This window comes from Anabrus simplex, chromosome 1 (assembly GCF_040414725.1).
Source record: "Anabrus simplex isolate iqAnaSimp1 chromosome 1, ASM4041472v1, whole genome shotgun sequence".
Taxonomy (NCBI): Eukaryota; Metazoa; Arthropoda; class Insecta; order Orthoptera; family Tettigoniidae; genus Anabrus; species Anabrus simplex.
Window position 1 is genome coordinate 1,565,303,265 of NC_090265.1, and position 27,582 is coordinate 1,565,330,846.

At 37.8% G+C, this 27,582-nt stretch overlaps 1 protein-coding gene across 1 annotated transcript in view; it reads left to right on the top strand.

Moving 5' to 3' along the window:
• Window positions 1-27,582, top strand: part of LOC136862418 (uncharacterized) — a 245,013-nt gene that overhangs the window by 165,269 nt on the left and 52,162 nt on the right. The window contains exon 8 of the mRNA XM_068226237.1: window positions 6,635-6,800. Within this exon, the coding sequence (XP_068082338.1) occupies window positions 6,635-6,800 (166 nt within the window). The remainder of the gene's footprint in view (window positions 1-6,634; window positions 6,801-27,582) is intronic.

The following is a 27,582-nucleotide window of genomic DNA, read 5'->3' on the forward strand; positions in this document are numbered from 1 at the left end:
ACAAGGAACACGATTTCCTTCAGCCACACAGTCATGTATTGTTCGTGAACCAAGAATCATTAAAATGACGCACTTAGCCCATTATATGGGGAGTGGGTCTCCCATTGTCTATGATTTGTTTCTTAGCAGCAATAGTTCACCTAGAGAATGAATGTTTTAATAAGTCCTCAATAACACAGCAACATTCATCCTCCATGATAACTGAATCTCCCTTTAGCCAGTGGCAAAGCTATTAGTTAATGAATGGGTAGGCAGGAAATCTTAGCTTAAAGTTTCTTGTAGAGTAGTTCCAAATGTCGAGTTTTCATGGTTGCAAAATGGTCTATCACACGATCCTTGAATACTTCATCATTCATCAATTACTTCACAGGCTTTTTCTTGATAGAAATGGTTCTAAAATAATAAAAAAAATGGTTCTAAGACTGCTGAGTCTTTCATTGTTCATTGTATTACACAAGAAGGTTTTTATCCTCTTCAGAGGAAGCCGTGATCACAGGAAATGTTAATATTAAGCAAATCAATTTTGACACTTCAATATACACTAGTTCGAAATCATTGAGGACAATATAATGTAAAACCTTTTGAGGAGACAAATGTTTTTCTATATTGGAAAAATGTTGAGGGTCAAATGTTTTTCTATATTGGAAAAAATGTTTATCAATTCATTTTCAAGTATTTCTCTATTAAAAATAGGTTATATGTTCAGTTTAATAGCAGGGAAGCTCTCTTTGTAAACTATGAAGTGAGTTGGATTCAACAAACTGAATGCTTTCAAAATTGTCAAACTGTACTATTTCCATTTGCATGATTAAACTGTCAAGGACTTCATTGTTCAAATTTTGAGCATTTGGAATGCCCTGTCATCTACATCTCGCTATTTATTTTACGACATTTTTCAACGCAAGAGGATACCATGTTTTCTGACCGCATGTCGTAATTTCAGTATTGCATAGAATTTTATTACATCAAATGTTGTTTTATGTTGCAGTAGAACAAGGAGATGGTCTGTATAAATAAAAAATTCTCTATAGAGACAGTGCAAATAAATTAATTGGGCCTTCTTCAGTATGTTAAGCAACCCAATAGCAGAATTGTATGACTCACTGTCCCAATCCTCATCATTCTGTGCAGTTATCTTCAAAAACCTGTCTTAAATCATCATAGTGTGAAATTATTGTGCGGGCTGCTCTGGAATGAAAGCTCCAATGTATAGTACATGCTTGTGGAAGTCCGAATCCTTTGGATCTACTAAAAATGAATGAAACACTGTCAGCTTATGAATAAAGAGCCTGACTGATTTTATTGTTTTGGAGCAATGGAGAAGAACAAAGTTTAATTGGGCATAACAGTGTTGAAATATTACCCGTCGGCAAACTTGCTTAACATAATGCTGAACACTCCCCATGCTTTCCTGCCATTGTGGAGCACCCGTCATATGTTTGACATACGGTTTTATCAATCATTCCTCACTTTTGCAGAATATCGACAATTAATTCTGATAAGCCCGATGCAGCCTTATCAATCAAAACATCATGAAAGCTTATGAATCTTTCTGTGAGATCCTGTTTTGAGCAGAACTGGAATATTACATCGACTTGATCTATTTGATAGATCTAAGGTCTCATCCGCCTATATACCAATGAAATCACAAGAATATAATACTGCTTTGATTGTCTCCTGGATTATGGTAGTTACAGACTCAATTCATTCATTCTGAATATCGCTTGATGTGCCTTTAAAGCCCGACGTACCAGGCGAGTTTGCCATGTGGTTAGGAGCGCACAGCTGTGAGCTCGCATCCGGGAGATAGTGAATTCGAACCCCATTGTTGGCAGCCCTGAATATGGTTTTCCATTTTCACAACAGGCAAATGCTGGGGCCGTACCTTAATTAAGGCCACGGCCACTTCCTTCCCATTCCTCGGCCTTTCCTGTCCCATTGTCGCTATAAGACCTATCTGTGTTGGCGCGACTTAAAGCAACTAGCAAAAAGCCCGACGTGCCGGGCTGAGTGGCTCAAACGGTTGAGGCGTTGGTCTTCTGACCGCAACTTGGCAGGTTCGATCCTGGCTCAGTCTGGTGGTATTTGAAGGTGCTCAAATACGTCAACCTCGTGTCGGTAGATTTACTGGCACGTAAAAGAACTCCTGTGGGACAAAATTCCAGCACCTCGGCATCTCTGAACACCATAAAAATAGTTAATGGGACATAAAGCAAATAACATTATTATTATTATTATTATTATTATTATTATTATTATTATTATTATTATTATTATTATTATTATTATTATTATTATTATTATTATTATTATTAAAAGCCCAACGTGGACTGGAGATGATCTCAAATGTACTGTTCCTGTTTTGAAAGAAGATCTAACAACTCTAGGTAACTGCTCCTGTTGATCAAGTCTTCCCCTTCAAAATGACCTCAAAATCAGAACCCTTGTTTTCCAAGAACACACACAATATCAAGCTTCTCAACAACAAGCTGATTTAGTTTTACGACTTCGTTATGTTTGAATTAATAACAATAAGTTAAGTTCGTTATGTTTGACGGCTTGAATTCTTGCATCTTCAGATAAAGAACGTTCTATCCCCGGCGCCTCAAGTAAACAGAATTTCTCTTCATTCTGAGTATGTATTTCAATTCGGATGCTTCTCCGCTTTTCTAAGAACGTTTTTGTAACAGTTATCCCATTTAAAGTCCATTCCTTTTCACCACCAAACAAAACACACGTAGACCCTATAACAAAACAACGAATATTGTATATACCAAGAAAATTGACATTTTCTAGCTACTTTACCGTCAAAATACTTAATATCTAAATTAGGCATACTGTACATGTTTTGATTTTGGCTGCACACTTCTCTTTGTAAGTCCAAAAAGGGAATGGTTTACATTTTAAAGAGTTCAAAAGACTTGTAAAGTTCCCGAAAGGGCCTGCTTCACTCATTATTTAAACACGAGTTTTAGCCAAATGATGCGAGTCTTGTTTTACAAAACAGAAACCCATAAAATGAACTGGTTGTTTCCATATCTGAATTTTCACTAATATTGCCAATGATGCACTGATTGCCTACTAACTTGAAAGAATAGCATACGCACTCACACAGTTAACAATACATACTTCATTGTCGCCTTCGCGCTAGGAATTTCTACACATTCGAATAGCAGAAGAGGCATGCCTCAACGGGCCGTAGACTTAGTGGAGAGAGGGGCGCGGGCGGTAACCTAACTTTCCTCCACCAACCCTCTCCAATCGCCAAGCTGGTGAAACGCAAACAAAACAAAAAGTCCTGGGTGAGTCAAGTTATTTGCTGCCTCCCTGTCAGAATAAGTAGTCCGCTGTTACCATCTAGCGGGCGATCAGTGAAGCATATAACCTTCCGTCAACCATGTAGTACATATTAAATAGGGATTATTGTAGTTTTAGCACAGTAACAACAGCAGATAAATTTGTTATGATATATAATTTAATCGTATTTCTTAGGGTAGGCATTGCCTCAAATGACTCCAAGTAGTTTCGCCACTGCCTTTAGCAACAATAAAGCCATTGCAGGTGGAAGACACACTCATAACAATCCTCACTGAATACTGCAAGTGATTACTCGACTGGGGCAATCACGCGAGCCTAGTTCCCAGCATGATCAGCTCTGTGCTGTTTTACCGAGTGCATCTAATGTGCAAGCGCACCCCAACTGAATTCAAGCTCCTCATATTTGCCTTTGGGAAACGGTAAACAGAGCGCACTGTCAGCATTTCTTCATCATTCAACAGATGCGAAGCTTTCGTCACTTAAAGTGATATTTATACATAAGAGAATTAGGCTTTATTGTTGTTATAGTATAGTGTACGGTATTAAATAAACAATTTATGTGCCATAATATTATGTAGTCATATTCACTGATCTTTCGTTTTAGATGTTGTTAGCCTGGCTAACACGGCATACATAGATCCGCCGTGCCAACTAGACATCCTGTGCCAGCCAAAGGATGGCATAATGTCCATCATTTGGTTGTATCTCGTATATGGTTTTCTTCCACTGATTTTCTATTGTCGTACCAAACAAGACTTCATAGATCTTCAAGAATTGGAGAGTTTCTGTTGAAGTAAGTCTAAAACCGTAGAGATTATTTTATCAAATAAACATGTTAGATGGGATATTTGAATTTTAAATGCTCGCTTGAAGGAAAAGTTCAGTGATTTTTATAATGCTTGTTAACTTCTCAAGTTAATAGTATAGGGCCATATAGTAAAGCGGGACTGCCACTGAGGTAATGGAACAGGTGAAATATTGATCATCTCATTAAAATATCGGAAAGAAATGTATGGATCATGAATGTTATGAATTTGGGGACACGCTGAGTTGTTGAATAGCTGACATAAATGGTTAATATGCTATACATACAAGTCATCCATGGGCGTCAACTTGAAAGACCTATACCAGGCCTCTCCAGTGGCCACACACCATAAATAAGTAAAACCGGTGCTGATAGAAATGCAAGTTAGGAGCTCACCTCCAGAGTCCTGGTCTCAGGATCGAATCATGCCATGATTGGCATTTAAGAACTCTTGGCCAACATGGAAAGGAGAATCGTGTGTCGGTAGACTCAGCAGTATGTTCATGGACTTCTTTCAATACAAAGAAAATGACAACTTAGCATGTCTTAGGATCATGAGCAGTGAAAATGATGTTAAACTCACACCATTGGAATCTCGTTGGTGAACATGTTTTGTATAATGGCAGTACATTAAATATTCAATTCTTATTTTAAAATATTCAGTGAGTTAAGTCATCTTTACGGCTATTTTGAAATTCTGTCCATAGTGTAACGAAGCTGAATTTGAGGCGATGAAGTCATCTGGATGACATAAATATTGTTCAGAAATACCAACCGCTGATTGATTATCTTATTGCCTTGTCCCCTTAAGACTACCGTTTTCACCAGCACCTTCATCATCATGGCTACTGTGAAAGAAATCTCTAAAGATGCAGAGTTCAGCAGGAATGATGGAAACTGAGAAACCAATACTCTCTTTCAGAAAAGACATTCATTTATTTGTCTGTTGGTGAGAAGTTGTATTGTGAATGGGTATACTGTATGTTGCATTTTTATGCCTTTTATCCCTTTTGTGTTTTATATCATCAAAGAAATTTTGTTTGGTGTGTGATTAACCCTAGAATACTAACGTTACCTAAGAGTTATATCGATACTAATCACTCGTAAAAATTACGATTCATTTTATTTAAACTTTATGATACTACGAATTAGAACAAGAAGCACAAAGTTAAAATTTAACAACAATAGGTCTGATTTGATTGTTCATTCATCACACAAAACACAGCACACTGCACAATGTTTGGCACACACAGCGAGGTGACAGTGTCCACAAAAATCGGTCATCGTTCTTCTCAAACGTGGTGTGCATACTTGGGAAGCACTTGGAATTGATTTAGCTAGCACTGTTTCCAAGCAAACTCTATTCTATTTGCAACGCTACACAGAAAAGAAAAGGAAACTTAATTTCAATCGCAAATGACAAAAACTTGCTGTAATACTAACGTGTCGTACATTTTACCAGTAGTGGTGATTGGGGGGGGGAAAAAAAAACAGTACCCGGATTTGCGGGATATAGCGGATGTGGGGGGGGTTATAAACATCAATACTGAAAAAAAAAAACCCTACAAAGTGTAAGCTTTTTGATGCTCTCTGTGCGAATTTTGACAAAGAGGTAAAGGTTGACTGTTTACCAATTTAAGTGCGATAATAATAGTTTTGTGAGATTTTGATTCAATACTATACAATAAAACTTTCACCATAGGAACAATATTACACATTTATTAAATAAAAGTACAGCATGATTATACAATTAAAATAATTTAGTATTTGACTACACACTAAGAAACTAACAGACACTGAAGAGACTTGCAAACTGACGAATGCGCACGGCAAGCGGGTGAATTATCATGACCTTGGCAAAAAGAAAATAATCCTGCCAGCCTTCTTTGCAGCACATGCAAAGTGTCCACTACTTGCTGTGGCGCTATACAAATCGGTTATCCGAGACGAACAACATTTTATGCATATTTCTGCTAATAATTTTGTTAATAATTAAATAAAATAAAGGAAAGAATCAGCTGATAAGACAACAGGGTTTGTACAGATTCCTTTTTTTTTAATTTATAATTTCTAGTTTCAGCTGGCTAAAATGGAATAAAAGTGTAATATTTTCTCCACAAGGTAGGAGGGCAGCTGTCCCCCCCTCGCCTCCCCTCCCCCCCAATCGCCGCTACTGCATTTTACAACCATACTGATAAAATACTACTTTCAAAACAAGCAGGATCACGGATAAACACGGCCAACAATGCAGTTTGTTTCCAACTGAAGGTAGCGGGACGTTCAGTGCACAGGAACTTCCAGTTTTGGAGCAGCAGGCTATGTTGCGAAAGTGCCTCGGTAAAGTTATGACGTGTTAGTATTCTACGGTTAAAGGTGGAGACTTACATTGTCATTCTTCTTTGAAATCAGATCATTTAATTCTGTTTACAGATTTCAAACAAATGTGGAAACAGTTATCTTGTATACTTACTTTGTGGTTTTCTTTTTCCCTGATAAGTAATTTCATTTCAGGAAAGTATGGCTTCCCCAAACATTGAATGTATATCGTCAAGAGCTACCTGCGGAGAAGGACCGCACTGGGAGCATACAGAGCAAGTCCTGTACTTTGTTGATATACCGAATTCAGAAATTCGCAAATACAATCCAGCTACCAAGGAGGAGGTTATAGCTAAAATAGGTATGTTCTTTTATGCACTACCATGTTGCTGCTTTTCACTGCAAATGAGATTTTTGAAATGAACACTCATGTTGAAGTGGTTGAGTAAGACTTCCCATAAATTTATAGATTGCAAGGGAGAGGATTTTTATGTAATTACATTGTTTTTTTTGCATAAGTTTTAACGCAAGTTACAAAGTTCATTATTCCTATTGTGCATTCCCAAGTGTAAAAACTGAATCTTATTTCACATAAAAACACATATTTTCACATTTTTAAAATGTAAATACATATTTTATGAAAATCTATAATAAGCACATAAATCGGCAATATTTGTTGATCAATAAAATTTAAAATGCTTCTGTGTTATAAAATAATGCTTATATTTTCATTTTATGATTATGGTATTGTTTTTAGCAGTGTATTTAACATCATTTATCTGAATGTTTTGGCTATTTATAGACTTCCCTCCAGAAGTTCTAAAACTTGCTGGTCACTGGCTACGTCGTTACATTTAGACAGCAATTTGATTTGCTGCACAAAATGTTTCCTTGCATGATGTCATTCCAACTCGCTTTTATGAGTCAGCCCGCTCAGGTTTTGTTTATAGAATATCAGCGAAAGAAAGGTTAGCTGTTCGGGTCCATATATCATTCCCATGGTCGTGTGATTTTGTATAGATTTCTAAGAAATATTTCCTTCAGTGTCCGCTGCTATTCTTTTTATTGAAACAGTGAATCACCATAAATGCGTGTGTCGTAACCTGCAAAATAATGCCAAAAGGGAAGTCGAGTACAAGGTCGCATCTTCAACAATATGTAGTGGAATTTAAAAGCATTTTCACTACTGATGGAAAAGTATTATTTTGCCAACCGTGTGGTAAAACAGTAAGTGCAGATTAACATTCTCAAGTAATCCAGCATTTGTCTGGAAAAAGCATACTGCGGCTGCTTCATGTTTGCGTTCGCGACAATTACTAATAGCTGAACCAGCTACTTCAAATGCAGGCCCATCTAAATATTCCCAGTATTATTTAGATGTGTGCAGAGCATTTGTTTGCACCGACATTCCTCTTGGCAAAATAAATAATCCGGGACTGAGAAATTTCCTAACAAAGTACATTAATTTTGAGCCTCCAGACGAATCCACATTAAGGAAAAACTATCTCCCAAAATGTTATGAAGAAACTTTACAGAGAATTCGGGCAGTATGTGATAGCGAAAAACTGTGGGTGAGCATTGACGAAACCACTGAATCATGTGGCAGAAAAGTAGGAATTGTTGTAGTTGGTGTGTTGAAGAATGACAAAACTGCTTGTGAACATTCTTATTTGCTAGCGTGTAAAGAAATGCTTGCTGCAAACCATGTCACTGTAGCTAGGTTATTCAATGAAGCATGCACTTACTTTGGCCAAAAGGTGTAAAATACGACCATGTATTGCTTTTCCTTAATGATAGTGCAGCTTACATGAAAAAGGCAGCCGAAGGCCTTTCTGTGAGCTTTCCGAAAATGATTCACGTAACTTGCGTTGTGCATGCTCTACACAGGTTATGTGAAACTGTGTGAGCTCAGTATCCTCAAGTGGATAAATTAGTGTCTAATGGCAAAAAATTCTTCGTAAAATCACCCTCAAGAATCGATCTGTTTAAAGAGAAAAACCCGGATCTTGCGCTTCCTCCTCTGTCTATTGTTACGTGGTGGGGTACCTGGCTTAGCACTGTGGTATACTATGCAGACAATTTCAAAAGTTTTGCATCCGTTGTGAATGCACTAGATAAAAACGATGCGTTGTCAATTGGGATTCTTCAAGAGATACTGACTGAAAGACAGCTCTTTGAAAAATGATTTGGTGTTTATATCTGCCAATCTAAGCTTCTTGTTTAAAACTATAGACATACTTGTAAAACCACTAACCTGTTGTCCGAAACAATGAAGGAAGTGCACGCTGTTGAAAATAAATTAGATTCACTTTGGCTTCGCAGGTACAGGGACTGTTAAAGGTCAAATATCAAAATTTGCTCAGGAAAAACAGAGGATTTCAAACAATGTGCCAAATTTCTAATGTATTAGAGGGAGCTCGCGTTGGCGAAATTTATGGCTTTAGTGTTGGTGACATTCCTCTCTTTAACTATGCACGTCTGACTTCCTGTGATGTGGAGCGATCGTTTTTGCAGTATAAGGTGTTCTTTAGAGATAATCGGCATGCATTTGTGATGGACGATTTGGAGATGACCTTTGTTGTTCACTGCAATTCTGAGACTACTTCTAGCAACTAGTATTCCAGCGTGTGATGGGTGAGTACGAACTGGTACCATTTTTTCAAAGTTGATAGGTTGCTTATGCCATATTTAAACAAAACATTACCTTTTAAAACAAATAACCGTTCATAATATCTACTCTGGCATACCAAAAACTAATATACCATACTGCACGTTTCCATACACAGACACCAATTTGCCTTAAGGAGCACGTTTGGTAGCACCATATTCTAATACAAAACATTATATTTATTTACTTCTTGAGCGCGAGTAGTTATGTGTTAAAGGAAAATAATTTTAATTTGTTACCACACATTTTAAAGTTTTTCAGCACATAAAAATGAAATATTTTTCACATTTTTAGCACATAAAAATCCACTCCCTACTTATCATTTAAGATTATATAGTCGTGTGAAACTCCAAGCTTGCCTTTTATCCTGATGACTTGTGTTGATGCTCTGTGAATCTGTGAATGTTGTAACAATTACAGCAATCTAGTTCATTTCTCTAAACTCACTTATTTTACTGGAGCCCGTGTGTATTCCATCCTAGTCCCTCAAACCAGATTAAATTTATGACAGAGCTGGGAATCAAACCTACGCCAACTAAGTGGGAAGTTGCTATACCAACCCGTAGACCAAGTGAGGGACGCCAACCACTGGATAGTGTGGCCATTTTGGTAACACTACATCAATTACAACAGCAACTGAACGTAGTTCAGGAATGTTTAGATGAGTCACAGCCTAATCAACCACCACTGGAGGACACACAGTAAAACGCCAGGGATGAGGCCCGGGACCGCTGGTAGCACCTCATTCCATATGTCTACTTGAAGGGACCAGAAATCCCAGCTGACAAAGATCGGGTCTTCTGCCTTGCTGAAGTTCTCGTTGCCCTACATCTCCAGACACCCGCGGGCAGAGATCATCACGATCATCACGATCATCATGGTATAGTTTCTATTGGCCGTATGCCTGTACAAGAGCCAGCTTGTTATATACTGCTTTCTCCCGCGGGTGGGCATATGCCACTCAGCTCGTTTCTGTTGTGGAGAATGAACTATTTGATCTCCCACCGGGGTTTCAATTCACACAACCCTCCAGGTCTTCCCCATTCAGTTGCGGAGTCAGGGTCCATGTCGGTCAGGGAGTTGGTGCGACGCCATCAGCAGGAGCAACATAAACCTTGTTTGGGCCTGGACCTTACCCCAGGGCCCAGACAGTCCTCACTGAAATGCAGTGTTCCTCAGTGATTTTCTTCCCGCAGATGCTTGGGCCTGGTTCTCTTCTTAGTATCTTATGCCACACTAGGGCTGTTCTTCACCAAGTTATACGCCAGGACCTGAGCATTGGTGATGGATCAACACTCCATTTCTACAAATTATAAATGTCTACCCAGTAGATACTGAATGGTAACTACTTTTCTATGTCATTTTGTGGTCTCAGTATTCCCCATTCTCATATATATATTCTGTGGTTTAGGACAACATTTTCCATGCATAGATAATGATATGTTCATCTAGTACACATAGTGTTGACAATTGTTTGGAATCTCTGTTCATACAGGAGTGCTATCCTCCTATGTATAAACATTCATTTTTTAATAAAGAGCAGCACTGAGGGACAGGTGGGAATGCAGAACGTCTGTCGATGCAAAGCACCCCTTACCTGTTTCCCTCATCTGCACCTCTTGCTCTGCCGCGGCTATGCCTGTGTTCTTTAAATTTACGTACAGTCACCCACAGGCTGTATGAGCCGGGGTGAGGCAGAGCTCTGGAGTAGTCGATAGCAGCAGTAGGAGGGGCGCGGGTGTCTGGAGAAGCAGGGCATTGAGAACTTCAGCAAGGTGGAAGACCCGTTCTTCGTCAGCTGGGATTTCCAATCCCTTTGGGTAGATGTAGGGAACAAGGCATCGCCAGTGGACCCAGGCTCGTTCTCAGTGTCTTGCTGTGTGACCTCCAGTGGTGGTGAGTTAGACTGTGGCTCATATTTCAATATTACCAAAGAATTAGCTGCTCTTGTTCCTCCTAAAGGCACCGCAAATGCCCTTGATTAATGGTGCAGGAAGAAATTGACTCATTGCATACTACACCAAGAAAATCTCGGATCACTGTGATGTTTAGTATCGTAAAGGTCTTTGAAACACAATTACGACTTTGGGAATCACAACTGCAAGCAAACAACTTCACGCATTTTCCAGCCTTGAAAAGGTGTAATGTTCAAAATGTTAAAAAATACATAGGAATTTTGTCAGAATTAAGTAACAAATTCAACACTAGATTTCAAGACTCTAAGAGAAACTTGCTGGTTTCAGTCTGTTTTCTTCTCTGTTCTCCACTATTATAGTAGGGGATCCATGAGAATTTTGCATATGGAATGTGTTGATTTTCAGTGCTTATCAGGCTTAAAAAGTAAGTTTAACAATGTTTATTAGAATTCTGTCGCAAATATGCCCCCATGGAAAAGTATCCCAGTATTTATAGATATGCAATTCAACTTTCATCACTTTTTGACAGCACATACATATATGCAAACAAGTGTTCTCCATAATGAAGCATGTGAAGTGTGTAACGAGATTGCAAATCACAACAGTCATCTGAAAAGTTGTCTTTAATTTGTTACTACATCTATCACACCTGATATTGGAGCCTTGTTCACGAGAAGAAGTGCAGAGTCTTGTATAGACAGGCAAAAATTAAATGTACTTACCTAGATAATTAGTAGGGCATTATAATTAGGTACATTAATAGTATTTTTCACCCTTGTGTAATAATAAAAGTTACATTAAATAGATTTAATGTTTATAGTCATAATTTATATTATAATTACATAATACTTTGTATATCCAGTATCAAATTAATATAAACAATAGAATGTTCAATTGTAAGCATGCTTGCCTGTAAACAAATTCATGATGATGGTATCAACCCCATGTCAAAATAGTTGGACACTGCTGCCTTAGATAACAATTGCAGACAGATTCCCTCTTTGTGGGGAGAAGAATGACAATCCCGCAATAGAATTCATTGGGTCTGCCTATGGTGGGGCTTCTCATTATGTTCAATGGGTCGCTGAATCCCCTACCACTAACAGACCTCTTAATTTCCTCATTATTATTTTCCTACAGAAGGGACATTACTGGTTATTCATATTTCTTCAATTAGACTTTAGAGCATAAGGGAGCTCTAGCCAGCCCAGCTGGGTGGTTCATTCTGCCTAGTAAGCCAGTAAAAGCTTCCAAATTAGTCCTATTGAGAGGTATCGGGGGAAACATGTTTTTAAAAAATCGTGAAATCGGCAGAGAAAGTTATGCCTCTTATACTTCCCATCTCTGTCACATTACCCTCCTCTATCACACATGGTATCCTTCTTTCTCAGACCGACTGATGTGACATCACATGTGACCAGATATTGTCTTGACTTGACACGATAGTGTCGTAAAGGAGATTGTGATACCTTTAATATATTTAATAATTTCTTCTTAAATTTTAAACATGACACAGTCAAGTATTAAACAATAAGTAAGTGGTAAAACATAAATAATCACTTGAAATGGAAACCGGCAACAATAAATTACCTCCAAACTTCGACCTACAGAATCCCAGTGTTAGCTCTGAATGGAAGTTTTGGAAAACAAACCTTTGAAGACTATCTGGTAGAGATCGGGTCAGCTAGGAAGACATCCGGTGAGGGGAAGTGTGCGAGTGAGAAAGCAGAGCCGTGGGAGCGAGAACGCTGACTTCCCCTTCTCGCTCAGTGTTGTGGCGACATACAGTTGACCCGAAATATTTGTTATAACTGACATGTAACACTCCGCAGATTTTCAGTTAGTGGAATTCCCCTCCGGCTGTAAATTACAGACATACATAGCCGAAATGAATGCATTTAGACGTGTTACAGATGACAGATAGATTGAAGGAGTTAGAACATAATTTAACCTCTTATTACAGTAGCTGTCAAAATCGTTTCCATGTATCAATTTGCGTAGTCCTTATTTTAAAATTATAATTTGATGTAAAATTAACTTTACGACGCTGTAGATGTACAGTGTAGAATATGGTTTGCTATAACACCAGGCTTCATAACCTGAGCCACGTCATGTAAAATAACTCGATAATAATAATAATAATAATAATATTAATAATAATCTACAAGAAAATTGAAAAACTCTCAGAAACTGTACGAAGAAGGAGGATAAACTTCTACGGTCATCTTCTCAGAATGAACTCTATGATTAACCGAACAAATCTTGACTTCTTCCGTAACCCAAAACAAAACAGAACAGGTTTAAAGAAACTGCAAAAGACGTGGTAGAATTAAAAATTACAGAAAATTAACTATTCGGTCGAATAGCTAAAGTAATAACTAAAGAAGAAAACATAACGTTCCAAAACAAATCTACATTAAAAGCCAAATTTATTATCTCGGAAGACGAGAAGAAATAAAGATCAGAAAGAATGAAGAAATGCTGGGCACTAAGAAAAGAACAACACACAGAGAAAGAATTGATTCAACATACCCCAAAGAGGGTGAAAGGAAATAATAATAATAATAATAATAATAATAATAATAATAATAATAATAATAATAATAATAATAATAATAATAATAATAATAATAATAATAATAATATTAATAATAATATCCTCCTCTGTGGTGTAGTGGTTAGCGTGATTAGCTGCCACCCCCGGAGGCCAGGGTTCGATTCCCGGCTCTGCTACGAAATTTGAAAAGTGGTACGAGGGCTGGAACGGGGTCCACTCAGCCTCGGGAGGTCAACTGAGTAGAGGTGGGTTCGATTCCCACCTCAGCCATTCTGGAAGTGGTTTCCCATGGTTTCCCACTTCTCCAGGCAAATGCCGGGATGGTACCTAACTTAAGGCCACGGCTGCTTCCTTCCCTCTTCCTTGTATATCTCTTCCAATCTTCCCATCCGCTACCAAGGCCCCTGTTCAGCATAGCAGGTGAGGCCAGCTGGCGAGGTACTGGTCATTCTCCCCAGTTGTATCCCCCGACCCAATGTCTCACACTCCAGGATACTACCCTTGAGGCGATAGAGGTGGGATCACTCTCTAAGTCCGAGGGGAAAACCTACCCTGGAGGGTGAGAAGATTAAGAAATAATAATAATAATAATAATAATAATAATAATAATAATAATAATAATAATAATAATAATAATAATAATAATAATAAGTACTTTTGCTTTAATACCAATATTTTGTTACTTCCTTGTAAAACAAGAAATGTGACTTAACGATATGACATATATAATTATATAATTGTTCTCAGGTACAGGAACAAAATATAATTCATAAAAGGAAACACCATAAAGGGTCTACATATGCTGAGTAACAACGTATGTATACGAAGGTAACTTAAATGGCACTAGAAATAATAAGTAATAAAATAATGACACTATAATTATTCACAAAATGAGCACATTCTTGTTTTATTATGTCCACTACATCTCTTCAATTCCACTGAGTCCTCCGTTATCACTTCTGTCGTCCTCACCGGATGACGTGTCGTCGGCTCCCAGCTGGATCGCAAAGGACTTCATAACGTCTTCAAATTTTTCCCCTTCCATTATGTTCCAGTCTTCGGCGGATATTGACGCGAATATCTGTCTTGTGAGTTTCTCTACGTCGTCAATAGTGAAGGTGACGTTGTGAGAAGCTACCCAGTTCTTCACTTTTGCCCACATTATTTCAGTACTGTTTAATTCAGGGTGAATTACCGAGTGTCCGTACTGTTCCATGAGTTCATCTAGGACGTAGGTTTTGTGTGCCGGCTTGTGCAATTTGATAAGCTCATAAAGCTCGTGTTTGTACATCGTCTCACGGTGTGGAATGTTCCTATTCAGTAGCCAGGAGATCATCATCACTTTACGTGAGCTGGAGGTTGGAGCACAATCTACTTCCTTGTTGTGATATGACGCGTAGTCAATCACGAGAACACTGTGAGGTGGAAGTTATCTTTCATGTCTTTCATTCTCTTAAAAAAAAAAGCTACTATTCATGTCATCGTGGTAGTCGCCACTCTTGCTGCCAGACTTCCAGATTAGGAGACAGTTCTCGATGAAACCCATTTCACCGCCAGCATGTACAACTATCCTCCACCCGATACTGGGAAGTTTTTTAATAAACAAACCTTTTGTATTTTATGTTATGTTTTTCCATTAGGATGTGCTTGTTAGTGTTAGTTTTTTCTGATGATATCCTAATGATCGAAGAATTCGCTTGACACTAGTATTGGATCCTTTGAACTTTAAGTCTTTACCTAACTTTGCACGAATTTTTGAAATTGTAGGTAAACATTTTTCATCAAAATAGAAATTGCTAACGATAAGTCGTACGGCACCTTCGTCAAAGTCGTTCAGTCCAATAATATTCTTCGTGCGCATTCGGTTTTTGTTTGGTGTTTCAAACAGACTATCCATAGGTTTTACTAATTCTTTCGTTTTTCGCTCGTAATCCGTACCAAAGAACTTTCTGACACTTAAATTGGTTGTGTATGTCTCTCATACATTGAAGTACAGTGAATTAAGTTAACAATCATAGTGAAAAAGAACTTTTATCTATATATTTTGGGACTCAAAAATTCCACAGATTAACAAGCCTTGAAAACTTCTTAGTCTCCTATTTCGGTGCCATTTGACCTTAATAGAAAAATTAAAATGGGGTTATGTGAACAAGTCATATCCATGAAATTTCAATGTAATTTTTGTCCTAAATGGAGGAATATAATTGCTTTTACGCAGATCAACAGTAAAACTAGTGGTAAATTGATAAATACCATTATTAATAGAGAAATATAGATACGTAACTATGGCGACCATTCCGCTGCAGACACGAGTCTCCAAAGAGAATGAGTGCGACTCTCTTCTGTGGCATTCCGCTTCATTGTGCCATCTTTTGTTTCCTTCCTGAGGTCCAGAGCGAGCACCGACGAATGGAAATGCTATGTCTGTGAATTCTCAATATCTTTGTCCAGCACAGTCTGTTCAGATGGGAAAATAGTGGTAAAAAGTTTATCGTAACACGAAAATGATTTTTGTTGGAAAAAAAATAGCATGATCCCTGGACCAATAATTATATTAATTAATGAGTTAAATGGGCAGAAGTCAACAAATCGCCCTACCAAATAACATCAAGAAAAGTAAAGAAGTTCAAAGAAGTTAACTGAGCGAAGACTTCACACATAAAAGTGTTACATTAACAAATGACATACTGAAGTGCTGTGACGTAGTAGAATTCACACTCTTAATGTAGCAAAGTATGTATGCATATATTTCTATAATCGTATTTATTAATTTACCGCTAATTTTACTCTTTATTTGCTTAAAAGCAATTATTATCTTCCATTTAGGACAAAAAATATAATGAAATTTCATGGATATGATTCGTTCATGTACCCTCAAAATGGTATCGGATGCTGCTTGTTCCAGGAGCATGGTGATATGCTTAAATTGGTTATATATGTCTCTCATACAATGAGGAACAGCGAATTGAATTACAGTCATAGTGAAAAAGAACTTTTATCTATATATTTTGGGACTCAAAAACTCCACAGATTAATTTAAGGCATACCAGTGGACGTCCAAACAGACCATAGGACTCTCATTCCTATTATGAACAAACGTGAGCCAAATTGATTCATTAAGGCTACAGCATTTACATCTAAAGCTGATTAAATATCAATAAAATTTATATTATGTTTCAGGAAAGCACCTTTATTTTACAAATATGTTATCCAGAAATAGCTTGAAGGTAACCGAACATGACGCTGAAATGTTGAAAATGGTGACTAGCATTTGCCAATTTCTCAGGAGAGAAGATTGAAGTTTTGCACTGGAGTGGCCAGTGACCCAACACTTAGAATACCCTCGAAATGGATGGCCTGCTGAAGATAAGTTACAAAAGAATCTTTTATGTTATAAGAAACTTCAAGACTTGCATATAGAATCAGGAATGTTGTTTAATGAAGGAAAAATCATAGTTCTGGTATTAATAAGGTCATCAGTCATAGAGGGACGACACAAGGGTCACACTGGTAGACAAACAATGATGTCAGAAGCCAGACAGCTCTATTACTAGACAAATATACATGAAGATATTTTAGGATTCTGAAAAATGTTGCCCTCCAAGGCAGTACAGTATTTTGAAAAGATTGTTCCAGGACGAAGACCGATTGGATGCCGTAGATAAAGGTAGTTAGACCAGATAAGAGAAGACCTTGAAGAGAGAGGAGAAACATGGGATGCCCTAGAGATAGAAGAAGCATACCAAGAACGTAACAAATGGAGGCACATCGTTCTTGCTGGAAGGAATTCGTGATGATGATATTGATGATAATGATGTAAAGAGATTGTGATACCTTGAGTACATTTAACAATTTATTGTTATTAAATTTTAAATACCTGCTCTATCCTTTTCCCTCCAGAGCTGCCTGGATTTGGTGATGAACTACAGGATCAACAATTACCAGTTCCCATTTACTATTGAATATTCATGATTAGCAGTATTAGAACTTACAGGTCTGTGTATATAAATTAATACTTGAAATAGTCACGATGATGAGCATACTCAAGATGATAGAACCTAGTTTATTTTCAAATTTAATCGTAAAATCATCCCATTTCTTAATGTCAATTTGTATATATTTGTTTTATGTAAATTTTGTGCATGTACATTTGTTTAGTTATTAGTAGGGCCCGGATTTTTAGGTTTTAAACTATTTTATTCCTTGCTAGTTAACTGCAGTATTTTAACTTACTTATCCATTTCATTACCAATGGAGTAAATTACTTGAATCTTATAAAACCTAAAAATAACTAAATAAGACGTTAAAACCTAAAAAAACCTAAATGGGCTATTCAAGACAGTATTACGTTATTTCGAAATAGAAGTACCAAATATTAATGAAATTGAATGATTTTTTTATTAAATAAACATTATTCAAGACTTTTTGAAATGACTTCATGGTTTGTAAGTATAACTAGTGCGAGCGAAACAACGTGATACGATACTATTCCACTAGGGTACAGCCCAAATCAAGAGACAACCCCCTGGCGTTCACTGACCTGTATCTAGCAGGTACAAGCCCGCCTAACTTGCCAGCTTCAGTCCATCTCTCAGTGTGTACGGTCGACTACCGCCAGCTACGGCGCTGTTCACTGTTTAGCTCTATACACATTATTATGCGACAGACTAAAATTAATTTTCCCTATAAATAAATTTATTATTGAAGGCAGTTTAAGAAGCTTACGCATCTCAGTAGTAGCGATGCCTAAAGGCAAGTCATCTCGAAGTTGGTTGATTCGCCAGTGGATTGGTAACGATCCGTACTTTACTACAGATGGCAAAATTATATTTTGTCAAGTCTGCCAAAAGCAGGTAAGGAATTATTTAGCATAACTTCAATTAAAAAAATCCCCATTACTATAATGAAAAGTAAGTTATTTTTCTATTTGCTTTACGTCGCACTGACATGTCTTACTGCGACGATGGGATAGGAAAGGCCTAGGAACTGGAAGGAAGCGGCCGTGGCCTTAATTAAGGTACAGCCCCGGCATTTGCCTGGTGTGAAAATGAGAAACCACGGAAAACCATCTTCAGGGCTTCCGACAGTGGGGTTCGAATCCACTATCCCCTGATTACTGGATACTGGCCGCACTTAAGTGACTGCAACTATCGAGCTCGATAATATCCGTTTATGTGAAGCGCTGGTTTCAGCAAACGTGTCGTGGAATACGCTGACCATAGCTTGTACCGTCCGAGATGCTCTTCGCATTCTTTAGCCAAGAAAAAACAGGATGGCAAGTTTTTACTTCTTTTGCGTGATAGTGCGGCATATATGAAGCTGGTGAAGTATTGAAGAGTTTCTGCCCTAACATGCTGCGTGTAACTTGCATAGGCCATGGCTTACACAGTTGGCTGAAGAAGTTAGAAATAATTTTCCATGAATAAACAGTATTGTTTCTTCTGTGAGAAAGGTGTTTCTTAAAGCTCCTAGCTGCATTCTCACATTCAAGGAAATGTTGCCTCAAACTCCTCTTCCTCCCAAACCCATCATCACTCGGGGGTCAAGGCTCAATGCAGCCCTATACTATGCCAATCACTTTGAAGACATTAAAAATGTTATAAATTATTTTGATGTCGATGATGCACTTTGCATAGTGTAGGCTAAAACAGCTCTCACAAACAAGAACGCTGTTTCACTTGCCTTCATTAGGGCACACTTTGCTGATCTTCCTGCAGCTATTGAGCGTGTTGAGTCGGCATCGTTGCCATTAAAAGATTCAATAGAAGTTGTGGACTCCATTTCGAAGAAGGAAATACCAGGACCAGTGGGTGAAGCCTATTCACTCAAGCTCACTAAAATTCTACAGTGGAACCCTGGATTTTCAGCAATGACAGTGTGTCGGCAATACTTCAGGGAGAAGAAATTGCTGGCGAGGTACCATGGGGACCGAGAGCTATTGCTTCAATGAAGCTTGCTCCAAGGACTTCTTGTTGTGTGGAGTGTACATTTTCCTGCTATGAGAATATTTTGAGAGATAACAGAAAAAGTTTTACTCTGAAAAATATGTAAATGTATTTAGTTGTACAATGTAACAGCAAGTGAAAACTGTGTTCTGTGCTTCTGAAAATGTTTCTTGATGCATTGGAAGTGACAAAAATTTAACCTACATGAACCATTTATTGTATTTGCGCATAAATATTTTGTTATTTTTAATTTCAGTTGGTATGATGTGTTTGAAATGCTTTCATTAAGCCATTCTGTCCCATGTTTTGAAATGAGTGGTATAGTTTTGTACTAGAGAGGCGTGAAGGTTACAATAAAGTACAAAAAATTTGAATGAATAGTATAACTTTAGTAATGATTGAAATGATCATTAAAAACTATTTCAGGAAGATAAAAACCTAAACAAAACTATTTTGAGCTATTAAAAAAAACTAAAACGTGGTTTTTAGGAACCTAAAAATCCGGGCCCTAGTTATTAGATGTTTTACATTAAGGCTGAAGATGGCCAGCCCTGGCTGAAACTAGTCCCTAATTAATGTAATTTTGAATATTGCATATTATAATATTGAAAGGTGGACCATTACTACATTAATTAAATAATTATATTGTACATTCAGTTCATCCATAATGTCTATTGTAAGTCGAGGATAACTGTTCAGATCTGTGACAAATAAATACTTTCACTAATACAACTTAATAAGAGTTAATTTTTTTATTTCGTGTGGTTATTTCTAGCCGAGTGCAGCCCATGTAAGGGAGACCCTCCGATGAGGGTGGGCGGCATCTGCCATGTGTAGGTAACTGCGTGTAACTGTGGTGGAGGATAGTGTTATGTGTGGTGTGTGAGTTGCAGGGATGTTGGGGACAGCACAAACACCCAGCCCCCGGGCCATTGGAATTAACCAATGAAGGTTAAAATCCCCGACCCGGTCGGGAATCGAACCCGGGACCCTCTGAACCGAAGGCCAGTACACTGACCATTCAGCCAACGAGTCGGACACTTAATAAGAGTAAGATACATGTTGTCCTAGGCTATATAACACTGTTAACATCTAGGACAATAGTAAAATTTTAAAAAACTACAATTTAGGGATTGGGTGTAAATAGTGATTAGGCTTAACTGTAATGTTTAATGTAGTAATAGAGAAACTAATTGTAACAAGGAAAATCATGCATCTATCAACAATTTGGATTGCAGTAAGTGATTACTTTCTTCCCAGTTTCAGATGATCTGGAACTAGGGGATGGGAGTATTGTCTTCTGTTCACTCACATGAATAGAAATATTCTTCTAGACTAGAAATTTATTGCAAAATGTTTTTCATGAGTGTACATTAAAAGATAATGCTTAGGTACCCATCTGTAATGTTATGAATGTTAGAGTCAAGATTGTTTTGTTATTTACAATGTTTCATTGTTTAGGTCATATTTTGGTCATTTAATTTATTTAAGGTAATATTTGGTCATATTTTGCAGGGGAAAACGTACTGTTTTTTGGAATGTGATATGTGATGTCACCTGTGTTAATATATTTGTGGCATTGTGACGAAACTTGAAGCTCGTGCCTCAGAACTGAGAAGTTGATGCTTATTATATCTCATCTGAATTTACATCACTAATTTTGGAATAACTTCCTTTAGAGTAAGACTTGCAGTGTGTGTATTTACGTCCATTGGAATGTCACCACTGTACAGAGACAAGGAAATACCACAAGGGCTTATCTTCATATCTGTCTTAGCACTTGTAGTTCGTGCCCAACTTAGGTAGCACCTAAATTACCTTTCTCTCCTCCTGTTTCTTAAAAATATCAACTTAAAGAAAATGTAGGGAAAATGTCAAATTAAGAAATCACATTAAAGTGACGGGGGAGAATTTTTTCTCTACTGAGGGAAAAATCTTCTGCAAAGTGTGTGAAGTTAAAGTAAGAGATATAAAGCATTTTAATGTCCAGCAGCATAACAACACTATCAGACACAAAAATGCTGAGATGAATGGGGGAATAAGAGTTACTTATTTTTTCTGTCTATATTTAACTTCAACGAAATATTTTGTGCCCATAGTGACTGCCGGTGCATTCTTAATTCCAATAACTAATACGATTTTCATTGGTTTGCAGGATCATCGATATGGTCTCTGTCACCATTATGTAAGATTGCAGTATTAATTACAAATATCTTCGGTACTGACCACAGTTTAATGATTGATAATGAATTAATGATAGAGACTATTTAAAAGTTAAAAGAACTAGTAAGGAAATCCATTGAAGTAGTGCTATAAGATTGTGTAATGAATTGTAGCTTTAATATAAAAGAACTAGTGGCAAAAATTATTAATTTGAAGTACATATTGTACCGAGAAGGCATAGGCCCTGGCACATATGAGTTATAAATCTTTATTCATGAGCGAATGGTTAAGTTCCGATGCATAAACAGCTGTGCGAGAGAGAAGGTTCTCGTTCTCACTGCACTGCGTAGAGAGACCGCATGAGTGAAGTAAGGTCAAGTGACGTCAGTACTGCCTGTAGCGTCCCTCCCCTCAGAATTCTCTCGAAAACGTTTTTTGAAGGGGCCGATGACCTTCGATGTTAGACCCCTTAAAACAACAAGCTTCATCATCATCATCAGCATTTTTTGAACTTTTTAACGCCTGGATCAATTAACATGAGGACAACACTAAATTGTAGCCCATATTCTGAAAGTACATCCCTGCAAATTTGAGATCAATCCGTCCAGTGGTTTCCAAGATATAATAAGTTAAAGCTTGGGAAGTATTATCACCCCTTCATCACCTGATTCCGAGCGCTGCTCGCAGCCAGGTATAAATAGGTCAACGAACCGAGGTTATAGCCAGTGTATTCTGCGATTATGACAGAAGGACAGTATGCTCCGTCGCGATCCACGAGGACGTAGAAGTCACACTCGAACACTTTGAAATTGTGCGAAGACGTTGCAAGTAAAGTTTCTACCGCGTTGCGACGAAGGAAATGTTCTAAAATTTCTCCGACTAAATCGTCGTTATATAATATTTAGGAGTGTGTTAACTGAGTGAAGTTATAAGAGAAGTTGTGAATTGAAGTGTCAAGTACTTCATTTATCAGTAAACGATATTGTGGACTTTGTCATTTTCACTAATTCTGAACTGTATCATTGACCGTGACAATATTCTAAGACATTGTGTGTGATAAACTAAACTTCTAATTTGTGACCATTTTAATGATTCTGAGACACATTTCTCTTATACTAGTACAATTGTGGACTGTGTGAGATACTATTCCACTAAACATTCATCAAATAACAAGGCTAAATGTGACTTTTTTTAGTGTATTCTCTCGAACTTTCGATCACCACTATGAGAAACTAACTGAATGTTAAGAACTTTTTATGACAATATTCAGTCGTACGGACTTGTGTTATGGAAGTTCAGTCATAAAATCTTCTTAATCTATGAACATTATTATTCCAGAGACTGTTGTAGAGACTGTTATTAATGACATTTTTTCAAGTGTTTCATGGACTGTGATGATTATTCTACGGTCGAACCTCAGACATAATCAGTGACTATTATGAACTGTGACAGTGTTAAATCCTAATTCTATAAACTGTGTGTGTGGGGAAACTGTGTTTTCCATGTTGAAAATGATTCTAAGTCATTACTTCATTAACCTGACTTACAAATCATACTGTAGCATAGACTGTGATATTCTAAGTCACGTATTCACCGTAAAACAAACATGAGAATACGAACTGTGCATTGAGACTTGTGTCAGTGTATGATACTAATCTTAATGATAATTGAGAGCTCTATAGTGCCAATTGAACTTTCCATGTTCCGACATTATCTCAAAGAACATCGGAAATCTTGGCAAAGTGTTGTTTGATTCTGCTGCATCAAACGTCATTTCCAGTGTGGGATTAACGTGGTTTCTTCGATCATGGTACCCATCGAGGGACGTCGACAAGGGATATTAACGTGGTATCTTCACTGAACGGACTTGTCACGCTGCTGGTGCTGAGTTCGAGCCGTGGCTGCACGCTGCAGAATGTTCGAGGTACCAAGCCGCTGGACAGCACAACACCAACACTTATAAGCAGATTCCAGGTGATCTTCTCATATTTTGAGTGAGTAATCCCACTGACTGACTTTTAACAAAGCACTCAGTTAATCATAGTGCTTCAACAACAGTAAAGTGCTTCGTGTGAATTTCAGCTTGCTATTTATAATAATTCAAGAAAGCTTTTGAACTGTAAATTCCTTTTTAAAATCATTTATAACTTGAAGTAATTTCACGTAGATGAACTCTAGGGTTTGCAACTGCACTATTTTACTTTTCAACTTAGATGAACTGTAGAAGTATACAGCAAGTGATCAAATATTTTTATTTGAACTATCAAGTTATTCATGACAGTGTGTGTTAATATTATGTTCAAAAATATTAGAAAAACTGTAGGTCTGCATCATAAGTGATGGACTTAATGAAATTCAAGGTGCAAAGTGTTATTTTGGTATTTAAATCCATATTAGATGAACTGTAGGGTGTTTACGATCTCTAAAAGACTGATATTTATTTTGGACATTTTTAAGCAAGTGGATATCTCAGAATACAACAGCATCGATATTTTATTTCTGCATTTTCGAAAATATTGGCTGGAAGTTTGATTTTGAAGTTTCAACTGCAGGGTGATTTTCATGAAAATTTTTAATAAATATTGTCAAAAAGATTTTACCATCTATTATTCGCCCTGCGATACTATCCATCTCTGTACCTGCTCCAATAAGAAGCCGAACACTACCTGAGATCCTTCCCATGCTCTGGCCCCATAATCATTTCCTGGTACAATATGTTTGGTCATATTTTCCATTCTTGGGTCATATTTAGCTGTTTTTAACAGCATATTTGCCTGCATATTTGGGTGATTTTTAGGTCCTTAAAACCTTAAAAAAATCACTGAGAAAATCGGTCTTGAAGTCTTCTATGAGAATACAGAATTTGTGGAATACAGACACCAAGGAGAGAGAAAGACATGGAAGTGACACATGGAACCATCAAAAGAAGCTCAAATATCTGGGGCAGTGGATACAGCCAAATGGACTGGACAAAGGGGCAAACAAGGCAAAAGCTAGAAAACTGGAACTGGCCTACAGACAAGTACAAGAATAGGTACAACAAGGAGACATATCCCTCAAGGGTAAACTTGGACACTACAACACAGTAGTAAAACTGGCTCAGTGCCTGGGAAAAAAAAAAAAAAGGAGGAGGGGAAATCTTAAAAAAAATATTCTAAAACCATTGAGAGATGCTGATGGTATATGGAACCTTTACAGACACACTGAAAGGATCGCCATCTCAATGCGGAAACAAAGATTAAAATTCTATGGACATCTGGTGACAATGGATGAGAACCAGTTAATGAAGAAGATCTTTGTACATTGTAAGATTGAGGGTTACACTGAAGTTACATCGCACCGACAAAGATAGGTCTTACGGCGACGATGGGATAGGAAAGTCCTAGGAGTGGGAAGGAGAGGGCCGTGGCCTTAATTAATTAAGGTACAGCCCCAGTGTTTACCTGGTGTGAAAATGGGAAACCATGGGAAACCATCTTCAGGGCTGCCGACAGTGGGGTTCGAATCAACTATCTCCCGGATGCAAGCTCACAGCTGCGCACCCTAACCACACAGCCAACTCACCCAATGGAAATGAGTTCAAAAGACTCACTGACAACTTCAAGACGTCTAAATGTAGTCCCAAATTGATAATATCCAAGCAGCAGAGAGAAATCAGATGTGAAAGAATGAAGATGTTTTGGGAAGAACTGAAGGGATTGACCAGATAACAGTTTCTAAATGGTCCACAATTGTGGCCAAATTTGTATTTAAAAATAATGTATATATATATATATATATATATATATAATATCGTATGGGCTCGGTTACTAAGTTGCCATCTAACCAGTCTGTCTACCAATTTTAGCATTCTGCATTGTGTCTGCTGTCTAGCAGCAAAGGAATAATTTTACTGGACTGACAGAATTCATGAGGCTATTTTCTCTTTCATTATTTTGACTTGGAGATGCTTGGATATGAATGTCAACATGTGCACATGCTTCATCAACTATTGAAAAGCTTTCGATTGTGTATGTCATACAAAACTTGGTGAGAATTTAAATTCTGTTATAGTGAATGAACATTGCAATCCCAAGAATGAAATCTTATCAAGGATCAGGCAAGCCAAAAATTGTTCAACAGTATTAGGGCCCTATTCACCAGCAACATTCAGCTCCAAGTTTGGATGTTGCGATGCTATGTTTTCCCTGCCCTTCTGTATGGTTTGGAAGACTCAATGCTGAGCCCTTTGCTGAAGTGATGAATTCAAGCTTTTGAAATGTATTTGTACAGAAGAATTCTTCAAATATCACGGGTGAAAGGGATGGATTAACTTCTAATGAAATCTTTTGAGGCACTGTTTCATGAGTAAGCATAATCTGTTGGATTGCCTTTGTAGGGAGATGGCGTCCTAAGAAAAAGACTGGACAGGTACTACGGCTGAGTTAATTTGATTGATACTGAGAATGCCACCAAAGATCTTTAATGTGCCAACAGCAGTGGCATGGAGTGCCACTATTTTTGATCACCCTTCAAAAATCAACTACCTCAGCCTAGATAAAACCCCAAATTTGGGATCATGAGTTGGACATGGGTGCTCATATGACAGTTTGTAGGAGGGGGAGGCCTAGACCTGGGGGTATGTAGTATTTTTAAAATTTTGGAAGATGAATGGCAGTAGAATAACACCCACAGTATCCCCTGCCTGTGGGTGGGGGCTGGGGGATACTACCACTTCTACGTAATACCGAATTTTAAATCATTTTCTTGAAAGAAAAACACCTGACTACATTAGATTTTTGCCTTTCCCTGAGAGCTAGGGTGGGGCCGCGGCCCCCTCTTGCCCCCGGGCACACCAAATCGTTACACGCACACTATGTAGCAGTTTCTGGACTATAGTGTCTGGCCTCTTGAAACCAAGAAAGCGAGTTGTTTGGCAATTGATAAAACTGTCCAAGTGAATGTGACTTTCATCAGAGAACCACACATTGAAAAAGAAATCTGGATCCTTGTACACCATGGCTAAAATTTGTGCACAATATTCCTGATATGCCCATCTTGCTCCGTCAATCATTGCCCAACCTGTATTCGGTACGGAAATCCACCTATGTCTTTAAGCAGTTGCTGAAGTGACGTAGGGCTGATGTTTAATTTCAGGGCTGTTCACCGAAGACTTCACTTTGGAGACTGCAACACCTGATTGAGGACACGTCCATGATTTTCATATGTGGACACAGTTACTGGCCTACCAGACCTTCCCTTGCATTGACACAATACACTACCTGTACGATGAAATTTTTAAACAATGGATAGCATAACTGTGTTGCTAGGTGCTGGCTTATTGAAGTGTTCACGATATTGTTCCGCCACTAACTTTAAACTCGGCCCACCTTGATAACCGTTTCCGTACGAGCGAAAATAATACTCCACTATAAACACTTTTTCCTTCGTCGCGAGACCCGTTGTCACTTCCAATCACAGACCACAACGTTCTTTACGCAACTAACAATTCATCATGGCGATGTAACAACATGCAGACGCTCAGGCGTGCGCATGCGCACTGCGCGAAAATGAGTACTGTATATTTTGGTGCATACCGTACTTGATTATATAATAGTTGCAATACCTAACTTAATTATGATATATGGTTTGTATACTCCCCTTGTAAGATTGTGAAAACATTTCTCATATTTCTCCTGGATGATATCTTATATTTTGAAAAGAATTCCCTGGTATGTACCATACATTTTATAACAGTGTAATCCACGTAAATTGTAGTTTTACATGAATTTTGATATTGTAATCTTAGCCACAGTACCACCAGTTTTACATGGAATCTGGACCAGAAGGATGAGTGCTCTGGACTGGTTGTCAAATTTGGACATTTCCATTTGATATTTTTTTTTGTGTACTTA